General features: G+C 36.1%; 1 protein-coding gene across 7 annotated transcripts in view; it reads right to left on the reverse strand.

Moving 5' to 3' along the window:
• Positions 1–22952, reverse strand: part of LOC149803373 (Golgi-specific brefeldin A-resistance guanine nucleotide exchange factor 1-like) — a 167294-nt gene that overhangs the window by 122385 nt on the left and 21957 nt on the right. For all 7 annotated transcript variants that reach the window (XR_016420209.1, XM_089953086.1, XM_089953085.1 and 4 more), the window contains 5 exons: positions 20321–20430; positions 18121–18480; positions 16245–16554; positions 15498–15718; positions 8288–8386 (listed from right to left, as the gene is read on the reverse strand). Coding sequence is in view for 6 of the 7 variants with exons in the window: in XM_089953086.1 (XP_089809212.1) it covers positions 8288–8386; positions 15498–15718; positions 16245–16554; positions 18121–18480; positions 20321–20430 (1100 nt within the window). In the remaining variant the exon portion in view is untranslated. The remainder of the gene's footprint in view (positions 1–8287; positions 8387–15497; positions 15719–16244; positions 16555–18120; positions 18481–20320; positions 20431–22952) is intronic.

Consider the following 22952-nt stretch of genomic DNA (forward strand, 5'->3'; position numbering starts at 1 on the left):
TGCACATCATTTTTTGGAGTGTAGTATTGTTCCAAAATAAAAATGAGATACTTTTCCATTCAACTGCATGCATTTGTGTCTTTTGTGGGTTTAATACAATTTTTCAGCATGGTATACATGGTGGCCAGTATATTAGGTGAAGGAAGACCCTGGAAAAACCACTTACCCATGGGAATTTACTGGCTAGCTTTACCAAAAATCCATTTTGGCCAAGCCATGACAAAAACCCACATGGACAGAGGTGAGATGTGAGTGATCCGTAAAGGCAAGTGCCTAATAACACTCTGTATTTGCTTATACCTAGTATTGATTTTAACATGAACCCATTTTGTCTCCTACGTTTTGAAAAAAGAAGTAGCTATCTTTCACAATAGATAGCTCTAAATGAGGTAAATTAATGACACCAACAGTAAAATATTTTATGATGTAACATTCTCATGACATCACTGACATACTTTAATATTACGACACTCAGAACAGTTATGTCTCTTGAAACAGTGCTATTTGATAATAAAATGGAAATGCAAATTGAATTAAACAAGTTTCATCTCAGAGTTTTCCTGGGAAATACAAAACTGTAACAAATAACCTACAAAATCAAAAGATGCAAGTGAGTATTCACAAAAAAATAGGAAAAAAAATAATAAGCAGTTATTGTTTTAATCACATCAATTGCAGAACAGTCTTTAACTGTGTTAAGATTTCATAATGGGATAAAACTTTCAGATGATTCAAACTGAAATGTTTGATGAAACTTAATCAAAAAATGCTGATTCACAGCAAAGTGCTGTGAACTGTTTCAAAGCTAGGTGAAATTTCAGATAACATGCATTTCTATAATACATTCTGGTACATTATGTGACAGCTTCAAAAAAAAAAAAATAGATGATTCTGACCTTTCCTTCTCCCATACTGAAGGTTGCCGATTCTTAGACATAAACCCAGGTTGGCAAAGAAACGAAAGCAAATCACAATTGTCTCTGAATTATAAACAACCATTTTCCATTTACAAGGTGTAATGCTGGCTCCTTCTGCTCAATGATGCTAATAAAAGCTGGAGAAAAGTCTAAAGGGTAAGGTTTTCGAAGGTGCTTCACTCAAAGGTACAATACCCAAAGAACACAAAAAATATTCCATCTAGACATTATTAAGGGAGACACCAGTCTTTGATGCTCAAAATACCTGAAGAGAACAGAATGATTTGAGTCTGACCTAACAGTGAAACCCTCAGAAAACGTAGAAAGGGTTGTGGACACAGAACATTTTCTTTCCTCAAATAGGAAGAAATGAAAACCTACAACTGTGTTTAAAGGGGGACAGCTGGAAACAATGTTTTTCCTGCTGAACCAGCTATAAAGGATTCTCCATAATGCATTATAAAGCATGAAAGCATATTGCTTCCTAGTCTGGACAATCAAATAGGAAGAAATGAAAACTTGCAACTGTGTTTAAAGGGGGACAGCTGGAAACAATGTTTCCTGCTGAACTAGTAATAGAGGATTCTCCACAATGCATTATAAAGCATGAAAGCATATTGCCTCCTAGTCTGGACAATCAAGTAGGAAGAAATGAAAACTTGCAACTGTGTTTAAAGGGGGACAGCTGGAAACAATGTTTCCTGCTGAACTAGTAATAGATGATTCTCCACAATGCATTATAAAGCCTGAAAGCATATCGCCTCCTAGTCTGGACAATCAGTTGGCATCCTTACATAAAAACTGATCCTGGAGGATTGCTTGCTTGAGATAAGACCAATGTGAAGATGGAAAATGTGCAGGCTGTTGTGGAGGACAGACCTCCAAACCTCACATGTGCTGCCAGTCTATTCTCTGATACTCCACTGGGGTTGTCTACCTAAAGGTCAACATTATCATTGAACCTTGACCACCAGGTTTGTTTGGGGATACCAGATCAGCCAAGAACTGAAGATCATGACTTGTTGGTGCTCCAGCATAATTATTTTCAAAGGGAGGAAGGCATACATATACCAACATATCAGCTAATTCTGAGTGTCAGGTAATTCTGGGCAACCATGTCATTTCTGTAAACATTAGATCATGTGTTATTTTGGGTCAAACATCCATTTTGTATCAAGAAAGAACGGTCAAACTTTAATTAAGAAAAGTGATATTCATAAACTGTACAAAAACAGTCCACATTTTGACTCAAAATCTCCATAAAAATGTGATTTCAAAATGTCAACATGAAGACCCACTCCATGACCTTCTTGAACCTGTAACCCAGAAAATACTATTTGCTATGCATCTTTTAGAATCATACAAATAAATACATTATTTCAAAAATGGAAATGTACACCTTAAAAGAATTCTGCATTTTAATCCAAGTTTCCAATTTTGCAAGAAGTTGTCCCACACGTACAAAATTGTCTGCTACCTAATGTGTCAACGTGCCGCTAGAACGGGATTCTCAAAAAATTCCTTAGTTTATAGTCTGTTTCTAAATTTTTAATAATTTTTCCCCATAAACAAGACATTGTAAACACAATCCACCCTATTCATTGTGGTTTCTCTTCCACATAAAAGCTTATTTTTTATAAGATGTTGAACTTTACTAATTTTTTTACCAGTTCGGTTTAGATGGTTTAATATTGCTTGATGAATTTTGCAAAACGAGCAATAAAATTGACCAAATTACTCAACTGAACTGCTGAAAGAAACAGTCCAAAGTAATGTATTTTATTTCTATAGCCCGATGGATAAATATTACATCTTTTCAAAGCTGTGCGCAGAATAGGCCAACATATCGTGAGTCATGAAAACATGGGGGGGGGTATTCAGTGTGTTCAAAATTAGTATTTTATTTTCATCAATTGGCCATATTCAGTACGCCTTTTGCTTCAGTATTGGTGATGGAAACCACAGGTGCGCAGAAATGCCCGACAGCATTGTACATATGATCTCACTTTAGACTTAAAGTGTTCACTGCCCAGGTCCTCTGATCTGTTGAGACCTAAAATAGTAGTTTGTTGTACAGTCTTGTCATTAACAAGTCTAAAATGGGTATCTCCCTCAGTTGGAAAAGGTACTCTACTATTGACTGGTGCAGATATATTTCTGTTGGGATTGCACAGACCCTTCTGGACAGACTGCCTGGATATTCCTCTTGCCTGGAATATGGTGGTCTCAGAGAACAACACTAGGCCAATCAGTTATTAAAGTACATATGAATGATGTCTTACTTAAACCACTGTCCATCAAGTTGCACCATCAGTACTTTCTGACGATCATGACATTAACACATTGGCCTAAGATTCGACTTAGACTTGATTGACACAATGCTGATACAGTGGCTTTGTCCAAAAATAGGTGAAGTGTGAGCTTTAATACTCTGCTGTAATTAGTGTATATACATAGTGTTCCATTAATGATAGTGTTTCAAGAAATAGTTATAGTATTTTGCAGGATTGTTGTTCTTTTGGATTAAAAATGCATGGATAAAATGAAATGTGCTTTCAGAAGGATTTAAATGTTTCAACAACAGTTGTACTGGAACACAGGATCAATCTGAATAAGTATTAAACTTAATTTTCATATACTGTTATTTTGAATTATTTTTTCTTTCATTTTCAGTACAATTATTGTTTGAATACCTTATGGTTTTTCTCTATTTTCTCTCTATCTTTACTTACCTCACATATCAATTTAAGGCAGTCAGTGTAAAGTTACGGCTATCGGATACCTTGTTGAACGTGTGCATTGAAACAATATAAAATGATTTACAATTCTTGTTTCCAAAGGTTAAAATAAAAAATAAAACAAACACATGTAAAAGTTACTATTTAATTACCAGATAACAGTATTGACCTTGATTTATAGAATACTAGTAGCTGTGTTAATCTCTAGGAATAAAACACTGGAAGAAAACAAGAGGGGGGTCATCATCCTACGTGGCTCATTTTTCGTTGGGGATTTAAATTCATGGTTTGAAGCAGCAACAAAAACCATGTAAATTGGTTCCCCATGAAAACTGATAATACTATAGTACCTCCTAATCGAGACAAAACCGAAAGCTTTTTTTTGTGGCAGGAAAATGGAAATGTGAAGGTATGTAATCCTGAAAATTGACTGAGACTGCCAAGTTACAGGGTTTCATGGTGCTCTTGACTGAGGCAGTAGTCTCCATCTTGCAACATTCTTCCTGAGGAAAACAAAGATGTACAGGTCAATTATAAGCCTGAAATTTCTGCCTTTTTTTATACCATAAAGATCCCAGAATAGAAAGCCATTTTCCACCTTGACTGCATCCTTCGTCAGAAAGGTGCATAACCTCTTCCCTTACTTAAGCCACTTTGGACTGGTGAAAGAAGATTGGGGCCTGCAATGGGGGATATATTACCAAAAATAAAGCTGGTAGCCATCCATTCAAGTGGAATAGATCCACTCATCATCTGTGATGCCCAACCAAACTGCTGTAAAAAAGAAAAAGACAAGCACCTACAGGGCACAAAAGAGGAAGATACTGCCAGATAGGGTGCAAATCGCTATAGCCAACCCCCTCTCTCCCTGGGGAAGTGGGCAGAGTCCAATGACTTTCTCCCTGGCCTCCATGAACACCTCACCCAGTGAATGATGGGCAGGAGGGAGCTTTGAACTGAGGATGCTTTTTGAACCTGTTAAGTGGTGCCTGTTTGAAGAATTTGAGTGAAGATCCCAAGGAGCAGTTACACTTCTTGGCCCATTTTGATTAACCCAGATGCCACTGCTACAGACTTGTGTTGCTAGTCTTAAATCATAGGGCACCAGGTCTTGAAAAAGTGTCTCCACCTCAAAGGGTGCAAACCACAAAAGGCTTCTTGCTGTTGTCCAGCAAGAAATTAGATGTCTCTGAGGCAGCATCCCTGTAGAGGTGAGCTCTCCTATGAGCACCATTGACATGGGAGTACATGATGTTTTGTCTTCACTACTGCCTCTAGCTAGTGCTGAAACAATGCTGGAGACAATGATTCCTTTTTGAGAAAATGGAGGAGGATGCAGAAAAAAGAGATTGGCATTTAAGGTGATTTTCCCTATAGAGCAAGCAGAGCTCCAAGGCCTCCTAAGCTTTCAATGGGATGTAATTCTAGGCTATAGCTAATATTCCCTTCCTTAACACATCGAAGTCCAAGGTGGGAGCTTAAGGGGCCAAGCTAGACAATGAAAGCCAAGGCCACCATGATGGAGCCTGCTCTGGAGGTAAAACAGAACTGTCTTTGCCAATATCTATCTCTCGAAAGGGAGACATTGAAATGGGATTGGCATCATCCCAAAGCTGCTCATAGGGGGATGATGGGACAAAACTTAAAGCAGTCCCCTTAGGTGAATGGGACTGCCAATCCTTTCTATATCAACTACAGGGTGAATGATGGATGGGGTATATACCTGATCCTATTCCTCAAAGTAGATGGGGACATCTTGTGTTGACTTTCCACAAAATACCACACTTTGTCGGTGCAGAGACAACAAACTGGACATCAAATTTGGATTAACAATATAGTACATGCAGTACACATCATCCAAGGAAATAAGAGAAACATACTCTGTATGTTAGCTATGACAAAAGATTCGGACTGGGATCATGTTCTTTTCAATTCTGGCCTTCCAATACCAATGAGAGGAGGGAATAATTAGCTTAGACTGTGGATTATGATACTCAGTAAAGGAAAATCAATACAATAGTAGCAGCTCATGTTTGTGTCAGAATAACATCATTTTCATTCTGAACCAACTATATACTGCTATAATAGTGTTCAAGTGAAAACCCCTTGTTGATTAGTTTGGTGACCGGGATGTAAAGGTTTTCAGGATTGCCAAGATGGCAGTCATTTGAAAGTGAGATCTGCACCATTTTAATAAATAAATAACTATCTTGCATAAAATTATTTTTTAAACTGTTGGTAACAACATCAGTTTAGGAAAAGTAGCTGCTCAAGCTTTGAAAGGTAACATCTGTATCATTTCTAATTAAAACCAACAACAACACATAGTGACAACTATTTAAGTCAAAATACCATATTGATCCAACCATCCCTTCAAATGGGATAGTGATGACAAGTATTCAAGATGGCCACCATCCACCAGCAACAATGTTATATTTAGGACCAACCAGTCTTCATAAGAAGTCTTTGAGTGAAAACCCCATGTCAATATTACCTTCTGCTCAAAAGCAGCAAAGCAGCATTAACAAGATTTATTTTCAGGACTTCACTAAAGCAGCTATAATTGATGTCCTAGGGCCATAGTGTCTATTTAGGATTAACTAGACATCATAAGAAGTCATTTTGTGTCAATAAGACCATCTATTCAACAGAACTTGCAATATGATATTCAACATATCCATTATGGTGGATATATCTGTTGTCACATTGGAAACATTTTCATTAAGACCAACATGACATTATAAGAAATCTTTCAGTGAAAACCCCATAATAAAAAGACAATTAATTCCAATAAAGTAGCAATAGCGAGATTTTCAAGTTGGCCATTTTGGCAGAATTACTGGGTGTCAATTCAGCACCTTCTTCATTTCGGCTCATAATAAGTCTTGAAGGGACAACCCTCGATGACCATTCATTCAGATAGCCATATTCTTGATGTCATAAAAGTCTTTTTGTGACAACCCCATAACGATATGCCTTTCCGTTCAGGAGAAGTAGCAATAACAACACTTTGGAAACTGCTGCTATAGTAATTGTCAGATAGGCACCATTTTCATGTACAATCAACAAGAGATCACAAGAAGCCTTGTGGTGGAAACTCCATGTTCATATGACCATTTATTTTGTAAAAGCAGCTGTAACAAGATTTTCCAGATGATGACCACAGCAGCCATATTGGATGTAATATTCGCACCATTTTCACTCAAGGACCTCTAGACATCATAAGAAGTCTTTTAGTGTAAATGTGTCAATATGACCATCCATTCAGGAGTTGCAGCAGTAACATAATTTAAGATGGCTGTTGTTATAGTCATATTGGATATCCAAACAGGACTAATTTACTATAGGACCAACAAGACCCTGGGATCAATGTGTGTGCAAAGTTTCACAGCACTTCTCCACGTAGTTTAGGATATGTAGTGACAACAAATTTATGCTAATGGATAATAACGGACAATGGACACCAGATGGATGACAAACAACAGGCCATCCAATAAGATCTGGTAAAAGTATAATTATGAATCAAACCAAAATTAGTAAAGAGGTATATCGTGAGAGTAAATGAGAAGTTATAATATTCTATCCTTGATATCAAGATCATGGTCAAAGGCCAAAACCAATATATTTATACTGCACCTGTCTTGTCAACATGACAATTTAAAACAGACAGAAATACATTTTGGTTACCTACTCTGGTATGTTGGAGTTTCTCAAGAATATGCAAGATGACTTCATTACTTTACATTTAAAACAAACAAAAGGCAGGAATAAACAGGCTTGTCATGATTTCCTACAAAATATTTGTGACCAGAAGCATATCATTCCCTTTGATGGACTCCTATAATTTACAGTACAACTTTGTTTAAAGGTCATGTTCTTTATATTCTACTCAACAACATCGGGTGAGGTGGGGAGGGTAGACTTGCCAAACAATTTTATGTAGAAAAGACTCAAATAAACAATGTCATAACCGATAAGGAGGTTATTCATCAGCAGTGGGAAAATGGAGCAAATGGAAAAAGAATTATATATGTACCAAGATTTAAATGATGTTTATGAATGGTTTTGCAATGTGGATGACAACAATACCTGCTCGCATATCATGCTTACACCAGAAATAAGATGTTTAAATGTATATTCTGTTGAAATAAGTATATTATTGTAACAAGAATACCTTTTAATAATTAATGTTACTTTTAAATGAAGATATTGAATGAAGATATTAAATGCTTTGAAGTATGTAGCTTTTTTACTATGTATATTACATATACTTCTCACAAAAAATTTAGTCCCCCTCTGGAAAAGCCACTAGTTTTATAAGGTCACTTTCCCAGTGAAGAAGGGGTGGCCATATAAGAGGGAGACCACTGTATTGTTTTGGTGGCTCCTTGAATATGTCACACTGCACTTTCTAATGTGTCTTTGCTGAAATGATGTGAATTCACTTATTTAATGATCTTGCGATAAAAATTAATGGAAGGGTTCCAATCGTTTCTACAGAAGAATCATAGTAATTTGGTCTTTAAATTTGTGGTCTGTAGCAAAACAAAACCCTCATATATTAGTACACAATGAAAAAATGTTTAAATTACAATGTATAGACTGCAAAATAAAAGACAATCCATATTATACCTCTAATTGAAGTTTAAGATGACTGCGAAGTGACTCAAATAAAAGGAAGCAAACTCGTAGTGAAGCTGCAAACAAGGACAATCTCTCAGACTGCAATAGCTGCAATAGAAAGTAAACTTAATTAGCCAACTATAATAAATCTGAAAAGAGAAGAAAAAAATGTTCAGGATCCACAGTTAATAATGCAAACAAATTCTGTAGGGAAATATGGGATTATCTGTAATGTGAGAATGCAATCCAACGTATATACTTTCCTGCTAAATTAAATTTCACAGAGAATAGATTTTAACAAATGAATAAACAGAGTAACAGTAGGTTCTGTCAATTCATTGTTAGGAGTACCTATAATATCTGCACACATGAGCATTATGTTTGCTAGTGTCTGGTGTCTGCATTTTATTTCAGGATTATAACCTCTACATAATAAATATAGGATGCATAGTCACTATGGCAGATAATTCTCCTTTATACAGCCCTACTTTCACATTTTTCTCTGATAAATATAAGATTATTTCACTTGTGGCATGCAGTAAATGATTTAATCTGCCAGTTCCAGAAGAAAGAAAGAAAGATGAGCAGTAGTTAACAGCTGATAAATACCTTATGGTAATTTCTATTTTGCATTTTTGTTTTATATTATATTAACATTGTTGCAATCCACAAAATACATTGCATGTCAAATTATTTCCTAAAACCTACCATTAACTGATCTATCCCCAAGCTCTGCACAGAGCAGCATCTTATCCAATGAAAACAAGATTACATTAAGCTGCACATTATTTCCTGCCGCACATTTACTAGTATGTATGTAGATAAATTGTGTGCTGAAACCATTTATTTTCTTTCACTGTTGTGATTCTATGGTCATAAACTAAGTTACAGAAAGAAGCAGAACCAACAAGGTTTGCAGAAGTTAACAAATAATCTAATTATCAAAGTTATAAATTAAAATGTGAAAGGAACTTTTTGTATTATGAAGTGAAACCCAAATAATCTGAAAAAGTTGTATTAAAGTCCAAAAGAATGAAAGTCATTTACACCTTGATGAGTCTATTATGTCACAATATACTCTTACAAGACGGATCTTACTACTCAGTCTAATAATTCAAAATACCAATTCATGTAATCTAACTTATCCAACATAAATTAACTTAATTCTTCTATGGTACCACCTGACCGATCTGTCAAGACACGTGTAAGCATCTATTTTATAGATCCTATGCGATTTTATTTTCTGTTAGAGTAGACACTATGCACAGATGAAATCCAGCTACAGATAATAACTACAATTTACAACACTGACTAAAAAGTATAAAAATTAGACAAAATCATATACCAGAAGTTAACAAAATATAGATATACATAACATCAGTTACAATGGCTCTGACCTTTCACCGTTTTACCCTAAAATCAATGGGCTTCTTTATCACAAGTGACATCCATGCACAATGCTTCGTCCAGGTCTGTGTGTTTGATCTGGATTTTTAACATAGCTTAAAACAAATTTCAGTCATATCACTAGGATGTCTGCAGTTTGACAGTTTATAGTGATGTCTAGCACTGGGGCATCATGATGCATACATGTAGCATGATGTCCCACCCAGTCACATTATCCTGACACCAGGCCAACCAGTCCTAACACTAAACTCTCAATACTGAGTGCCTAGCGAGGCAGCTGTTAGTACCATTTTTGTAAGTCTTTGGTATTACTTGGCTGGGGATTGAACCCATGACCTCCCGCATCCGAGGCAGATGCTCTAACCACTAGGCCACCGGAGTGGTCTATTGTCCAGGTCTGTGATATAGAGCTAATAGTATTGTGGCAAACCATTTAATTTCTTTTAGTCACTGCAAATTTTACCTTTGATCTCAAAATCAATAAGCTTTTCCATACACCAATTTTAAGCCTGTCACAAAGTTTGGTCCCAGTATGTGATGCAGAACTAATGTCAGTGTGGAAACCATCTTGATTGTTTCAGGCACAGTTACCTTGACCTTAAAACTTTTGATTCCTCAACTGGTAGGTTTTTCCTTACCCCAGGTGCAAGCTTTTCACACAGTCTGGTGACTGTAGATGGTGGAGAACTGGAACTAATGTGCAGATGTTTTTTTTTCTTCTTTCAGTCACAAATTTGATCTTTTATCCCCAAATTTATGGGTTTTTTCCTTATCAAGTGTAAGTCAACCACAAAGTTTGGTAAATGTAAATGGTACAGTGTACAGTAAAACCAGTTATGATAAACCGCCCCTTCTGCCCCAAAAAACGGTCTATCAAGACAGCTGGTCTATCAAGACAGCAGATTTGTACAAAATGACCAGTTTCCAAGTTACAGTTTCAGAACAATTTCAAGAAAAATAAACACGATCACTGTACATATATTCTGTTCTTTATTAATAGTTCTTGCTAAAATATTGTATGCATTTATCTAAAAACAAAATTATATAGCAATATAATATACTTTTATCATTAAACATGAAATCACATTTACATTGGAAGATCACAATTTTAAAAATTTTACCATATGAAATCATTTCTGAATTACTCATTTTTCTTTTTAAACCACTTTTTTGTGACTGGTCTGCTCTTTCTCACTTCTTTCAGTTACAATAATTATTTTCTCCAGCCTTAAAACTTTTCTCTTTTTAGCTGGAGGTTTGTCCATTGTTATTAAGGTTCTATGTGTTAAAATTATTAGTGCTCAATTGTAATATCAAACATAATGATGGTTTTGACTGGGCTGTGGGAAAATACGAAAAATCTATACATGTGCATTGCATATCTAACAATTAATGAAGTAAGAAGAAACAATTAATACTGGCTGCCATGTATAGCCTATTGTGTGCTGAAAAATGGCATTAAACCCTACAACAACAACAACAGAAACAATTATCTCATCCAGAAACAGAACCATTTACTCAGAAACAAAGGTCAATGGTTACAGGGATTAACTCTATAAGCAAAGTGTGTAACCCAGTCACACCAACTTGAATAGACGGCAGCTTTGTTGTTGTTGTGGGGTTTAACACCATTTTTCAAAACACAATAGGCTACACATGGAGGCCAGTATTAAAGGTGGAGAAAGAACCCAGGAAAACTCCAGGAAGAACCAATGACCCACAAGAAGCTACTGGCAAGCTTTCTCACACACCCACATTGGCCGAATTCTAGACTCGAACCCACACAGACAGAGGTGAGATGGCAGTGATCCATAACGGAGAGCGCTTTAGACCACTCAGACACTCGGGGTCCCCGGCAGCTTTGTGATTGGGATCTAATCACTTAACATCGGGTGGGGGGATTACATCAAACATCACAAGTCTTGAACACTGTCAATCGAATCACGCAAATGATTCTCTCTTGCTGGCTTAATAGACAATGACCTTATTCACCCTCTGCAATATGGATTAACTCTATATGCAAACAATATATGCGACCACTACGTCAATTTTGGCACTACAATGACAATTCGTGACATGTACATTAGCCTGGTTTACAGACTGTAGCATCTATCACCGGTAGTAAAAATCTTTTTTTAAAATTCCTTTCATGTTTGTTTTTGATCAGAACAATCATTACTAATCAAGCGGTTATTGTAACAACTGATTACATATAGGTCATTGGTGTCTGTTCTCACAATAGTCATTGACAGGGATGAAATCCCCTACGATGAGACCGGGAAGCAGGTTAAGTATGGGAATGATTAGTCTGGTTCCCTGATTTTTATGCTCCCAGTGTTGCTCATCCCTATATGAATAGCAGAGAACAACGCAGTGAGCAGACGAAGCAGGGGACCAGACTAGAAAATAATCTACATATACTTTTATCTGGTTTACGACAGAAACTATAAAACACAATAAGCAAAGCAAAAATATTCAGACATCAGTAGTCAGCCTATCTTTTAAAAATTTTTTAATATAATTTAGAACGGTATGAGCGGTCGTTTTTATGGGGATTAAATAAAGGTCAGTGGAGTTTATCCTTGTTTTAGCGATGCAGTCATTCATAGCAGTGTTGAGGTGCATATTTTGCCAAGACGTCACAGTCACTGGTCTTGTTCAGCAGGTGGCTGCTCATAACAGAGCGTTTATATATGGTCGTTCATAACAGAGCGTTTATATAATAAAATCGATCCATACATTATGATTGTGGTCGGAAATGACAGGTGGTTGCTTATAGCAGTTTTTACTAAGAAACATTTGGTAACAGACAGATGGACAGATAGACAGAAAAAAATCACTCATAATGTGGGAAGTGACTCAACATTAGTAACAAGCTAGTATAGGTAAAGCACACAAAACTACCCAAAAGCAGTGACTTGTGAACAATACTTACATTGCATGATTTTATCCCATGGGTAGAAATGATAAATTATATCTAATACCTGGTAGACAAAGTAAATCTTAAAATATTTAAAAGGCCAACCATATTAATGGAGAGATATAATTTCAATATTGTCACTGTTTTTTCCTTGTTTATTTTATGGTATCTTTACACAATTATTGGTCACGTTCAGGATCTGCTTATTGACAGGAATAAAGCAATGAAACAGTTAGAGCCCCAGTGGCCGAGTCATCTGAGGCACTTGCATTTACTGAACACTCACATCTCACCTCTGTCCATGTGGGTTCCAGTCTTGACTCAGCCATGTGAAAAGCATGCCAGTAGCTACCTGTGGCATGGCGGTTCTTACATGGGTTTTCCCCAAGTTCTTTCTTAAACAAAATATACTGGCTGCCATGTAGAGCCTATCTAGAGCTGAAAAATGGTGTTAAACCACAAAATCCAACCCAAAGAAATAGTCAGGTACTTGTTTATTGTAATCAGTTTAAACACTGTGTATAGTATAATCCACACAGATCATTTAGGTGTTCAGTACTATTTCAGTAATGAGTTTAATTTTTTAAATTCTGATTACAGGTACCTGTCAATGGTGATTATTCACTTATTTTGATCTTCATACATCCATATTCATTTGGAAGGTAATTATTTTACACTCCCCAAGTAAAACATATGGCAAAAATCAATGTTAAAGTCAAAGGACATTTTGTATGCAGTCAACCTAAAGGTGTGATCCAGTAGAAACCAGATTGAATGTCACGATCCGATGTCACAATGAAAGTTTCACATCTTGAAAAAATTCCTGCAAGCCACATGGTGGCTTCCATGTCTAAGAAAAATATTTCTCAAAGTCATGTAATTCTCTTATCAGTGATATATCAACAAATCTTGTAAACTAAGTTGATATATATCACAAACGGATGACAAATTTAATCTTTATAAATTTAAAAAATAAAAAGCAGCACTGGAAATATCTATCAAACTGTGTGGTTGCATTTTATATCCAAGGCTGCAAAGAGAAAACTTGCCTCTTAACTAAAATATCAGCCTGGGTCACATGCAGTCTCTAACATAAGTATTTATCTGTTAGCAGCTGTGAAATGTGTAGAAACTAAAGTCGAAAATATATTTTCTTCACTATTCCGTAAATGCAACACTGTTGACTTTTTACCAGATAACAGTATCATCAAGCATGCCCTAATAAATGGTTTCCCTTAGTGACATTTGACTGGTTACAACCACTTACTAATGGCAACAGCTTGCTATTTCAGTGACTTTAGATTAGTTAATAATAAATAAAATACAGCCACCTACTAAGCTTTTATGAACTGTGATTAATGCACTGCACCTCGACGCATTAAAAACTGATTAATGTTTCTAATTGCTACACTGAATACAAACTGGCTTCTCTAAGAAGTGGATCTATCACATATTGGGCATTAAGTCTTATAGTGAGTGAGATTGTCCGGGCCTATTTGAGAAATTATTACTGCAACAGCTAATCTGTTCTTTTTTCTCACAAAATGATTAAAAGCTGCTCATGTGGCCTATATTTCAGAGCAGAATTATCATTAAAAATTATGGTACTAAGTTTTGCTACATTTGTTTGTCAATAAAATGAAGGCAATCCATTGCAGTAACACCGAAACAATTAAATGTCATGAATTTTCATTCCCCTTGCATTGTTCACAACAACTACATCATTTTCAGTTGCATTTTGCATAAATGCCAATTAAATGAGCCATTAAAGTATACTCCTTGGATTTATTCAAAAATTCAAACAAACAAAAATGTGAAAGCAACACTTTATAAGCAAAAAATTATCTGCCCATATGACTATAGGATTGCAAAGATAGCCAAAGTCCATCCTTGCCTTTATGATATAGTGGGTATGATCCAAAACATGACTATACTATCCTGTGTAGCTCCTGTGCATTACTTTTAACTAAGTGGGTGGATCAAATCATATTTAAAACATCTGTAAATAATCTCTAGTTATAAAATTTTCACCCAGAAATGATATCTACTTACTATAATGCTGATATGTAATGCACTGTAATTAGAAAAAGTGTCTGAACTTACAGCTAGACATTTCTGAATAGCGCTGTTTAAGGTATGGATCAAGTGTGGTATATCATGTAATGAACTCTTAAAAGACCATCCTCTGAGAGATAATATCTTATTGATACAAGGGTTGATCTCTAAAGTCATGCTTGGCTGCATCTTATCATGAATTATTATTAGCTGTTGTTGTGGGGTTTAATGCCATATTTCAGCACACAATAGGCTATGCATGGAGGCCAGTATTACTGGTGGAGGAAGAACCCGGGAAAACCCCGGGAAGAACCACCAACCCACGAGAAGCTACTGGCGAGCTTTCTCACATACCCACGTTAGCCGAATCCTAGACTCGAACCCAAGCAAATTAATTATTATTAGTAGTTTATCAACAAGAAAAAGTTAAATGTTAATGAACTGAATTATTATATTCATTTTTTTAATTTACAAGGAATGTTTATGAAGCAGAATGCCCCCACATGTGTAAATCTTGTATGCATTTATCCAATAATCTCACTTATCATCAGATTTCTTAATGACAGAAAAGTAAGAACACAAAATTTACAATCAAACTTACCTAACCACTTCTGGAATAAGTGCAAATTTAGTCTCTTATGATACATATCTTTTAATGGGCGTGTGCTGAATTTTAAGAAGTGCATTCTATACACAAGTCATTTAGAAGAGTTGACTATGCCTAGCATATTTGTCTATACATGTTGTCATCACATATTATCAAATAATTCATGGACCAATTGATCTCTTTCTTTAGTTTTATACCATATACTCAAACTAAGAACAATTTCTTCTTACCATAAACAAGTTCCTGCACATCTCATCCTTAACAAGGCAGAGCAAAGAGTTGTACTGACTGATATAGTCAGCACCAGTCTCCAAAGCAACTGTAAGCAAGCTAAGACCCATATGGATCATCACGTCAGTATTGTGGCGATCTAGCAGATTGGTAAGTGATATCAAGAAGCGGAACAGTTCTCGTACACATGGAAGATTGTAGGGTATTAGTGGGCCACTCCCTGTGAAAATAAAAGTTTCCAAAAAATTGGAGCATTTATTCAATGTGTAATATCTGAAATGTATTTATGAAAGTGCAAGTCTTTCATCTTTGTCTAAATTTCTAAGTGTTCTATGTGTGTATATTTTATGATGTTAAAAACATTGAATCTTAAATGTACTTTAATGCCGTGATCGGTTGGTAGCTTCACATCAGAGTGGTGCATCATGGATGAAAAAGTATGGAGATTCTGTACTTTCACAAAGATGGCAGCTCATAGTAATCTGAAGTCACACGAGCACTGAAGAGTCATGCAGTTGGCATCAAACAAAAGTTATCAAGTACAAAACTCATGATGGACATGATATAATAAAACAGATGGACATGGACAACACTATATACCCAATGAATTGAAGTTGGCAGGAGCCTTAAAAAAAAAACAACATGAAACAAAGACCAGTCCAATTATTATGCATAAATATTTAAAAGTTCAATATATATAAACTCTCATTGAATAACTTATGATAAAAAAAAGAGTGAAATGTTACCCTCTCTATGATGTGGGTGGGGTATGAATTTGACCCCCTGCTGATTTACGAAATTTTGTGGTGATGCAGGAACATGGACAACCTCGTGAGCTCCAACAGGTTCTCCTGGAGGGTTCTGTGAGTCACCCTCAGTATTCATCTCAAGTTCACTGCCTGAATGTGTGTAGATGTCATAATTAGGAATGGTCAATGAAAGGTGCTCTGATGATGACCGATATCCCTCAGACAGGTCAGTTTGAGAAGTGCTAGGCTGGAGTTGTCCCCCTTGACAATCCTGTTCAAAAGCATCTTCTTCACACTTTGTGGAACTCTAATTGAAATGAGACAAAATTTCCTTCATAAATTTTGCAATATCCATGATAGTTAACCAATAAAATTAAATAATACAAACATAGCTTTGTGATAAATGACGAGTCCATTCCTAAAGCATATACATTTGACTTACAACAATTTCTTCATTCAAAATAAAAAGAATACAATATTCCTCTATTTTAGAACTGAACAAAACTTAATTTGATGTGAAATTAACTAAATTTACTACATGACTGCCCTTTTTATTCCAATAAAACCTGCGACACAGACTTATTATAATCCAGCCTAAATTTATATTATGCATAATAATAAACAGATACATTTGTTGGCAGCACATCCATAAGCCATAATAAGGACTTTTTTAGACATTGAAGAACACAAGTACAACCATTTTACAACAAGGAAAAGCAGCTTCAACCAAAAACAAGAAATTAATTATATAATAAATTTCGATTTACACTATTCTCAAACCCTTCTAATAATAATTTTTCAATCTACAATAAAATTACACCTAACAACAACTGCAACATAATTTACAGGAGTGATGAAGGTTAAGTTATCATTACGAGGAGCCTATAGCGAAAAGACTACATGTGCGGATATGATATAAATAGAATTAATTTATTGATAGTAAACTGTCAAGAATAAGGCACATGGATGTAATTCTGACAAGCAATCTGCTGTAAAACTGTGAATCACATATGGTGAATGCTTGCACATATTTCAAATAACGTAAGGAACAAGTTATATTGACATTTCCTTTTAACAGTGACTGTGCCAGAATATATTAATAATAAACAAAGTACATGCAAAAAGAGAGCCCAGATTTAAGTCTGTAGTATTGTTTACAATACAAGTCCTGGAAGTAAATTATTACATGTTGTGATAAACAGTTACAACTGCTAAATGAAGAGTGGCATTAATGACATCAAGCTAAGAACAGTAACACCACTCATCTTTACACAAACTCGGGGATTTTTTCTATCCAAAATAAGTAGTTGCTAAAATCATAATTGAACAACAATTTTACATTTAATAATGGGGATCCAAGTGGCCAAGTGGTCTAAAGCGCTCTCCATTACGGATCACTGCCATCTCACCTCTGCCTGCGTGGGTTCAAGCATCGGATTCGGCTAATGTGGGTATGTGAGAAAGTTTGTCAGTAGCTTCTCATGGGTCAGTGGTTCTTTTCGGGGTTTTCCCGGGTTTGTCCTCCACCATTAATACTGGCCGCCATATATAGCCTATCGTGTGCTGAAAAATGGCGTTAAACCCTATATCAACATTTAATAATCCAAATGACAAACAGAATGTGTTTTAATATGATAGCTTTGATGATGTTTTTTTCAGAAATGTTACTTCCTAAAATTTGGCAAAACCTGACATTTAATAATTTTCTGAACACAGTTCTAATGAGGACTGTTCCTAAAGGTGGATATTTTAAGTTGACCAATTAAAATCAAGTGGCTCTTGGAATTTTTGAAAAAAATATAACTTCCATCTGCTTTTTAACTATGACATAGCCCTGAAAAGAAGAAAGAAAATTGTATGCAAATATTCTCACCTCAAACCCTTTTGTGATATCAATGATACCACCTCCTTCAACTGGGGTTGTAGCAATACTCTCAAGACTAGCATTGACATAAGCTATACCATTATCCACCAAACCGTCTTCCTCATTTTTTCCACCCTCACTTATGATGATGCAAGGATCTGAATCTCTGCAACCATCGGAAACTTCGGCACCTTCATTAGCCCCAAGTACATTCTTGTCCTCTTCTGGTAGGTTTGACTCCATGGTAGCTGTAGACTTGAGGTTAGTGGGAAGATTGGATGGAGGATTGAATTTCTTTTGTTTAAGCTTTGGAGATTTCTTTCTTTTTCCTAAATGAGAGGGATCTACACGACCAGTCCTCATTTTCAACTAAAATAAATAAAATATTGATTGTAATATATTCAACAGAAAATTGGAGTGTAACAACCTTTCATAGGCACCAAACTATGAACAGATTAGATTTTTACACATGCAGACAAGGCTGATTCCCTTTTTCATCAGCTTAAAAGGAATGTATGGAAAATATTAATGTCATTAATTCCAAACACTACTCAAAAGATATAACCTCTTGCAAAAGAAAGTTTTTGAATATGGAATTCATAAAGAATAAATTTTTAACACATACTGCATTGTGGACTCAAAATTAGCAGTAATCCACAACCCTAAAGCAGGAAAATTAAATTTCCTGACAGATCAGTAGTTTTCATAATTTCAATGCTCCAATGGCTAGAAAAATTTAAGTTGCCACCAGTCAGTGTTGTTTACCCTATCAAAAGTAATTTTCAAAAAATCAGAATGATTGGATGCTGTTCAACTGCATTTGAAACTAACTGTTAACTTCTTTGTAATTCAACTCCCCCCATAAACTTTAGTGTATTATGGAACAGACAATAAGCATATAATAAAATTATATCTGTGGCAAAAAAAGGTTTGAAAATTCCAATGAAAGTACAATATTGCATCTTACTTAGATTTCACCAGAAAACACAAGCTTCTTACAGTCATTCTCTATCAATTAGCCTAGCCGACTTGCTGATGCAATACTAATCTGCCTACCAATTTCAAAGCTAGTGAAAGAAACACTGACTTCTTACCAGACCACATGTTCCCCAATCAAGTTCATTTTCAGCAGGTACAACCAGTGTATTTTATTTGTTATTTCAAGCCCATTTACAAGTTAGGAATCAGACCCTGCCTTGCTTAGTTGTTTTGGTGATGAATACTGATACCACTCAACCACATTATTTCTAAAACCAATATTGGAGTCAAGTTAGACAGTGTTGCACCTAGATCAGTGTGGGCCTGCAGATTACCCTGGGTTTTTTCTCTATGTCCCCAAAATTCTAATCTACTGCACCCCTTGGGCCAGCACTTGTGTCTAATAAGTTCTGGGGAAAATTCTCAAAATCCCCTTGGATTACATGCATTTCAAAAGCACATGAAAATAATAAAATTTGGACATAGTGAATTCCATGTCCTAAATCACTTTTCGATGTTCACACTAGCATGGATGAATAAAAAATGTATAGGAGTGGCCTGTTTATGATGTTATCCTTCTTTAGGAAATATCGTAATCAGCTGATGTCATTACTACTAAGAAGGATTGTGATAAGTGATCAGAACTGGTACCCTACCATTATTTGCTGAATAAAATTTGTCTGCATATCAGCAAAGGCAAACATGCAATCTGTTGGTAAATACTAGCTTGGAGGGATTTGTGCAAGTCATTAATACTTTCCAGTTACTTAGCTCATTTTTAGGGCAGATTCACAACTAGCTCTATCTTCAGAACTACAACTGGATTTCTGATCTGATTGCTAGCTGGTAACATCTTTCCTTGATTTGCTTCTTATAACATTAAAGAAGTGAGGATGTTTCATCTGTTTAGTTGATTTTGCCATCATTATTACAGTTGACTGAATGACCACCTTGCTCTGTGGCTGCTTACATTATTGCTATAGAGCTTTTTCATAAATAAATGTGCCACTTGAATACAGTACTGATGTAGAAGATACATCTTTAAAAAAATTCACACAGGAACCTAACATGATTCAACCCAACACTGCATGAAAAGTGACACCTGTCATACCATATGCAGGCAAACAAAATGAAAACTTGTTTCTATTTAAAATGTTTATATGATCAAACTGACACAATGCTAAAGAAGTGACACAGTGTGAGAACATTTGTATATGAGAGAGATGTTTACCTTCTTCATGTTGGCACTCCATTTTGGATCCTCCTTAAATTGTGGTAATCTGGAGAAAAGGAGCTGAACCATATCCATCAAAGTGTGTTCAGCAGATTTCCGCAGTAGCTCTAAAAAATAATAATTTAAAAGGTATTAAATATACATTTCCAGATGAGATTTTCACAATAAATGACAATGTATATTTTCTACTTTGAATTAATCAGCAACAAATTTCCTCCCAAATCAAAACCTGACTGACTTAAATTTTTTATCTTTCAACAGATAGATTTCTAATTGTGCTCCATGCAAATAGATATGCCACTAAAAGACAGATGCATTCTAAAGAATAGACAATCTCAAATACAGCAAAATGATATCTGCCAATATTGAAAATGATATAGCAAAAAGTATTTGATTTACAATCTAAATTGTGGCAAATGTTCTACCAACTCCAAGGCCATGACATTCTATTCTATGACCTTAGCCATAACCTGGAAAATACAAATTTTCTTGTAAAATGTTTTTATTTCAATAATACTTGCTTAGTCATAATACCTTTGGAGTATTACCACTACCCATCAAATCCAGTTCCCCATGCTACACCTATTAGCTATGGGAGTTAAATGTTGTCTGGCCACATGTGGTAGTTTGAGTGATCTTCTCTTGGTATAAGTATTACCAGCAATTACTACTACAGCAGAGTGGAGGCTCTCCTTGTAGCACGTAACTATGGGGAGGCTGGATGAGTGCATCCATATTATGATTGGATAATTATTACAAAGAAACATATTTTACTAGAAAAATTAGTTTCTTCTTCAAATACATTAACTGATTGCAATATCTTAGAGGAATAGGTAAGAAGTGGAGGGAGTTCCATCCCCTTATCCTAGAGAGAATATCTCGAGTCCCCGAAGGCATGTAGGGCAGCTTTAAGATTGAGAACAGCTAGGCCATATACTCTGTAAGCCAAGACATGACTTTTGGAACAGGAAAAAATTTCCATCCTGTAAATTCAACTGAAAAGTTATCATGCAACAACCTTAAGATGCTGCTGAATAACCCACGAAGGCAACATGCTGCGCAGTGTGCAATATACTCCACCTGGCCTAAATGAGCCTTCTTGGATGAGATATCCCTAAAGAAAAAGCTAGAGGAAGTTGTCTCTGACCTCCCTCTCATAGCTTGTATAATGTCATTTTGGAAACAGTTTCTCTTGAATTCAACAACTGTAGCGACTGCCCTAACTTCACGAGTCAAAATGTGTAACAAGTTCATATCATTTTGGGTCAATTCTCTATATGCAGAACAGATAACCTATCCTATCTAGGACAATACAGCCTGCACTGAGATGTCGTTGTTGTTGTTGTTGTAGGGTTTAACGCCATTTTTCAGAAAAAGATAGGCTATACATGGCGGCCAGTATTAATGGTGGAGGAAGAACCCGGGAAAACCCCCAGAAAGAACCACTGACCCACGAGAAGCTACCGGCAACCTTTCTCACATATCCACACTGACCGAGCCCGAGACTCAAACCCACGCAGACAGAGGTGAGATGGCAGTGATCCGTGACGGAAAGCACTTTAGACCACTCGGCCCCTCTGGGCCCCTCACTGAGATGTCAGCCTTTTCCTCACTCATAGGTAAGAATATATAAGATCACCCTCACCACACTGGGTCATTTCTTTTCATGTACAACTTCAGAGCTCTCACCTGGTCCTGTAGAAGCCTTGAGATGAAATCAAAATCTGCCCAAAGATCTGAGAGAATTTTCTTTCCCATGATGCAGTGTGTCTGAGAATGTGGAATAGTAAGAAGTTTTATTGTGATAAGAGCTGTTTTTACTCAAAAAGCCAAAGGAGAAGTTACCTATTTGAGGTGGTTGTTGTTGTTATAGGGTTTAACACCATTTTTCAGCACAAGATAGGCTATACATAGCAGCCAGTATAACTGTTGAAGAGCCCTGGAAAACCCCGGAAAGAACCACTGACCCACGAGAACCTACTGGCAGGCTTTCTCATGTACCCACATTAGCATGAGACTTGAACAAACACAGAGGTGAGATGGCAGTGATCCGGAACGGTGAGTGCTTTAAACCACGCGGCCACTTGGCCCCCCCCCATCTGTGGTAATGATGCCTTAAGCAGAGAAAAGTATTTTGCTCACATAATTGTGAGAATTCTCTACTTCTGCTTGTAAGCTTTTAAAGTGGAGGGTCTTCTTGCTTGAGCTATTCTCTCCAAGACTTGTTCTGCTAATTATTAGATGTTGAGAGTTTGTATAATATGATCCTGACATGAAGGTTCAACAGCTCTGGATTTAAGTGAAATGCCTGTCATGGTTTCTTGAGTAGATGAAGAAAGGTCTACTGCCATGTTGGCCTATTCTGCGCGTCAGGTAATTCTGTGCAAGGATACGTCATTTCTGTAAACATTTGATCACGTGCTATTTTGGGTCAAAAATCCATTTTGTATCCAGAAAGAACAATCATATAATAATTAAGAAATGTGATATTCATAAAATGTACAAATATATCCCACATTTAGACTCGAAATGCACATAAAAAAATGTGATTTCTAAATGGCAACGTGAAGACTCACTCCATGACCTTCTTTAACGTGTAACCCAGAAAATTTGATTATCCAGATAAATT

This window comes from Sinohyriopsis cumingii, chromosome 3 (genome assembly GCF_028554795.1).
Source record: "Sinohyriopsis cumingii isolate HCF-2022 chromosome 3, ASM2855479v2, whole genome shotgun sequence".
Lineage (NCBI taxonomy): Eukaryota > Metazoa > Mollusca > Bivalvia > Unionida > Unionidae > Sinohyriopsis > Sinohyriopsis cumingii.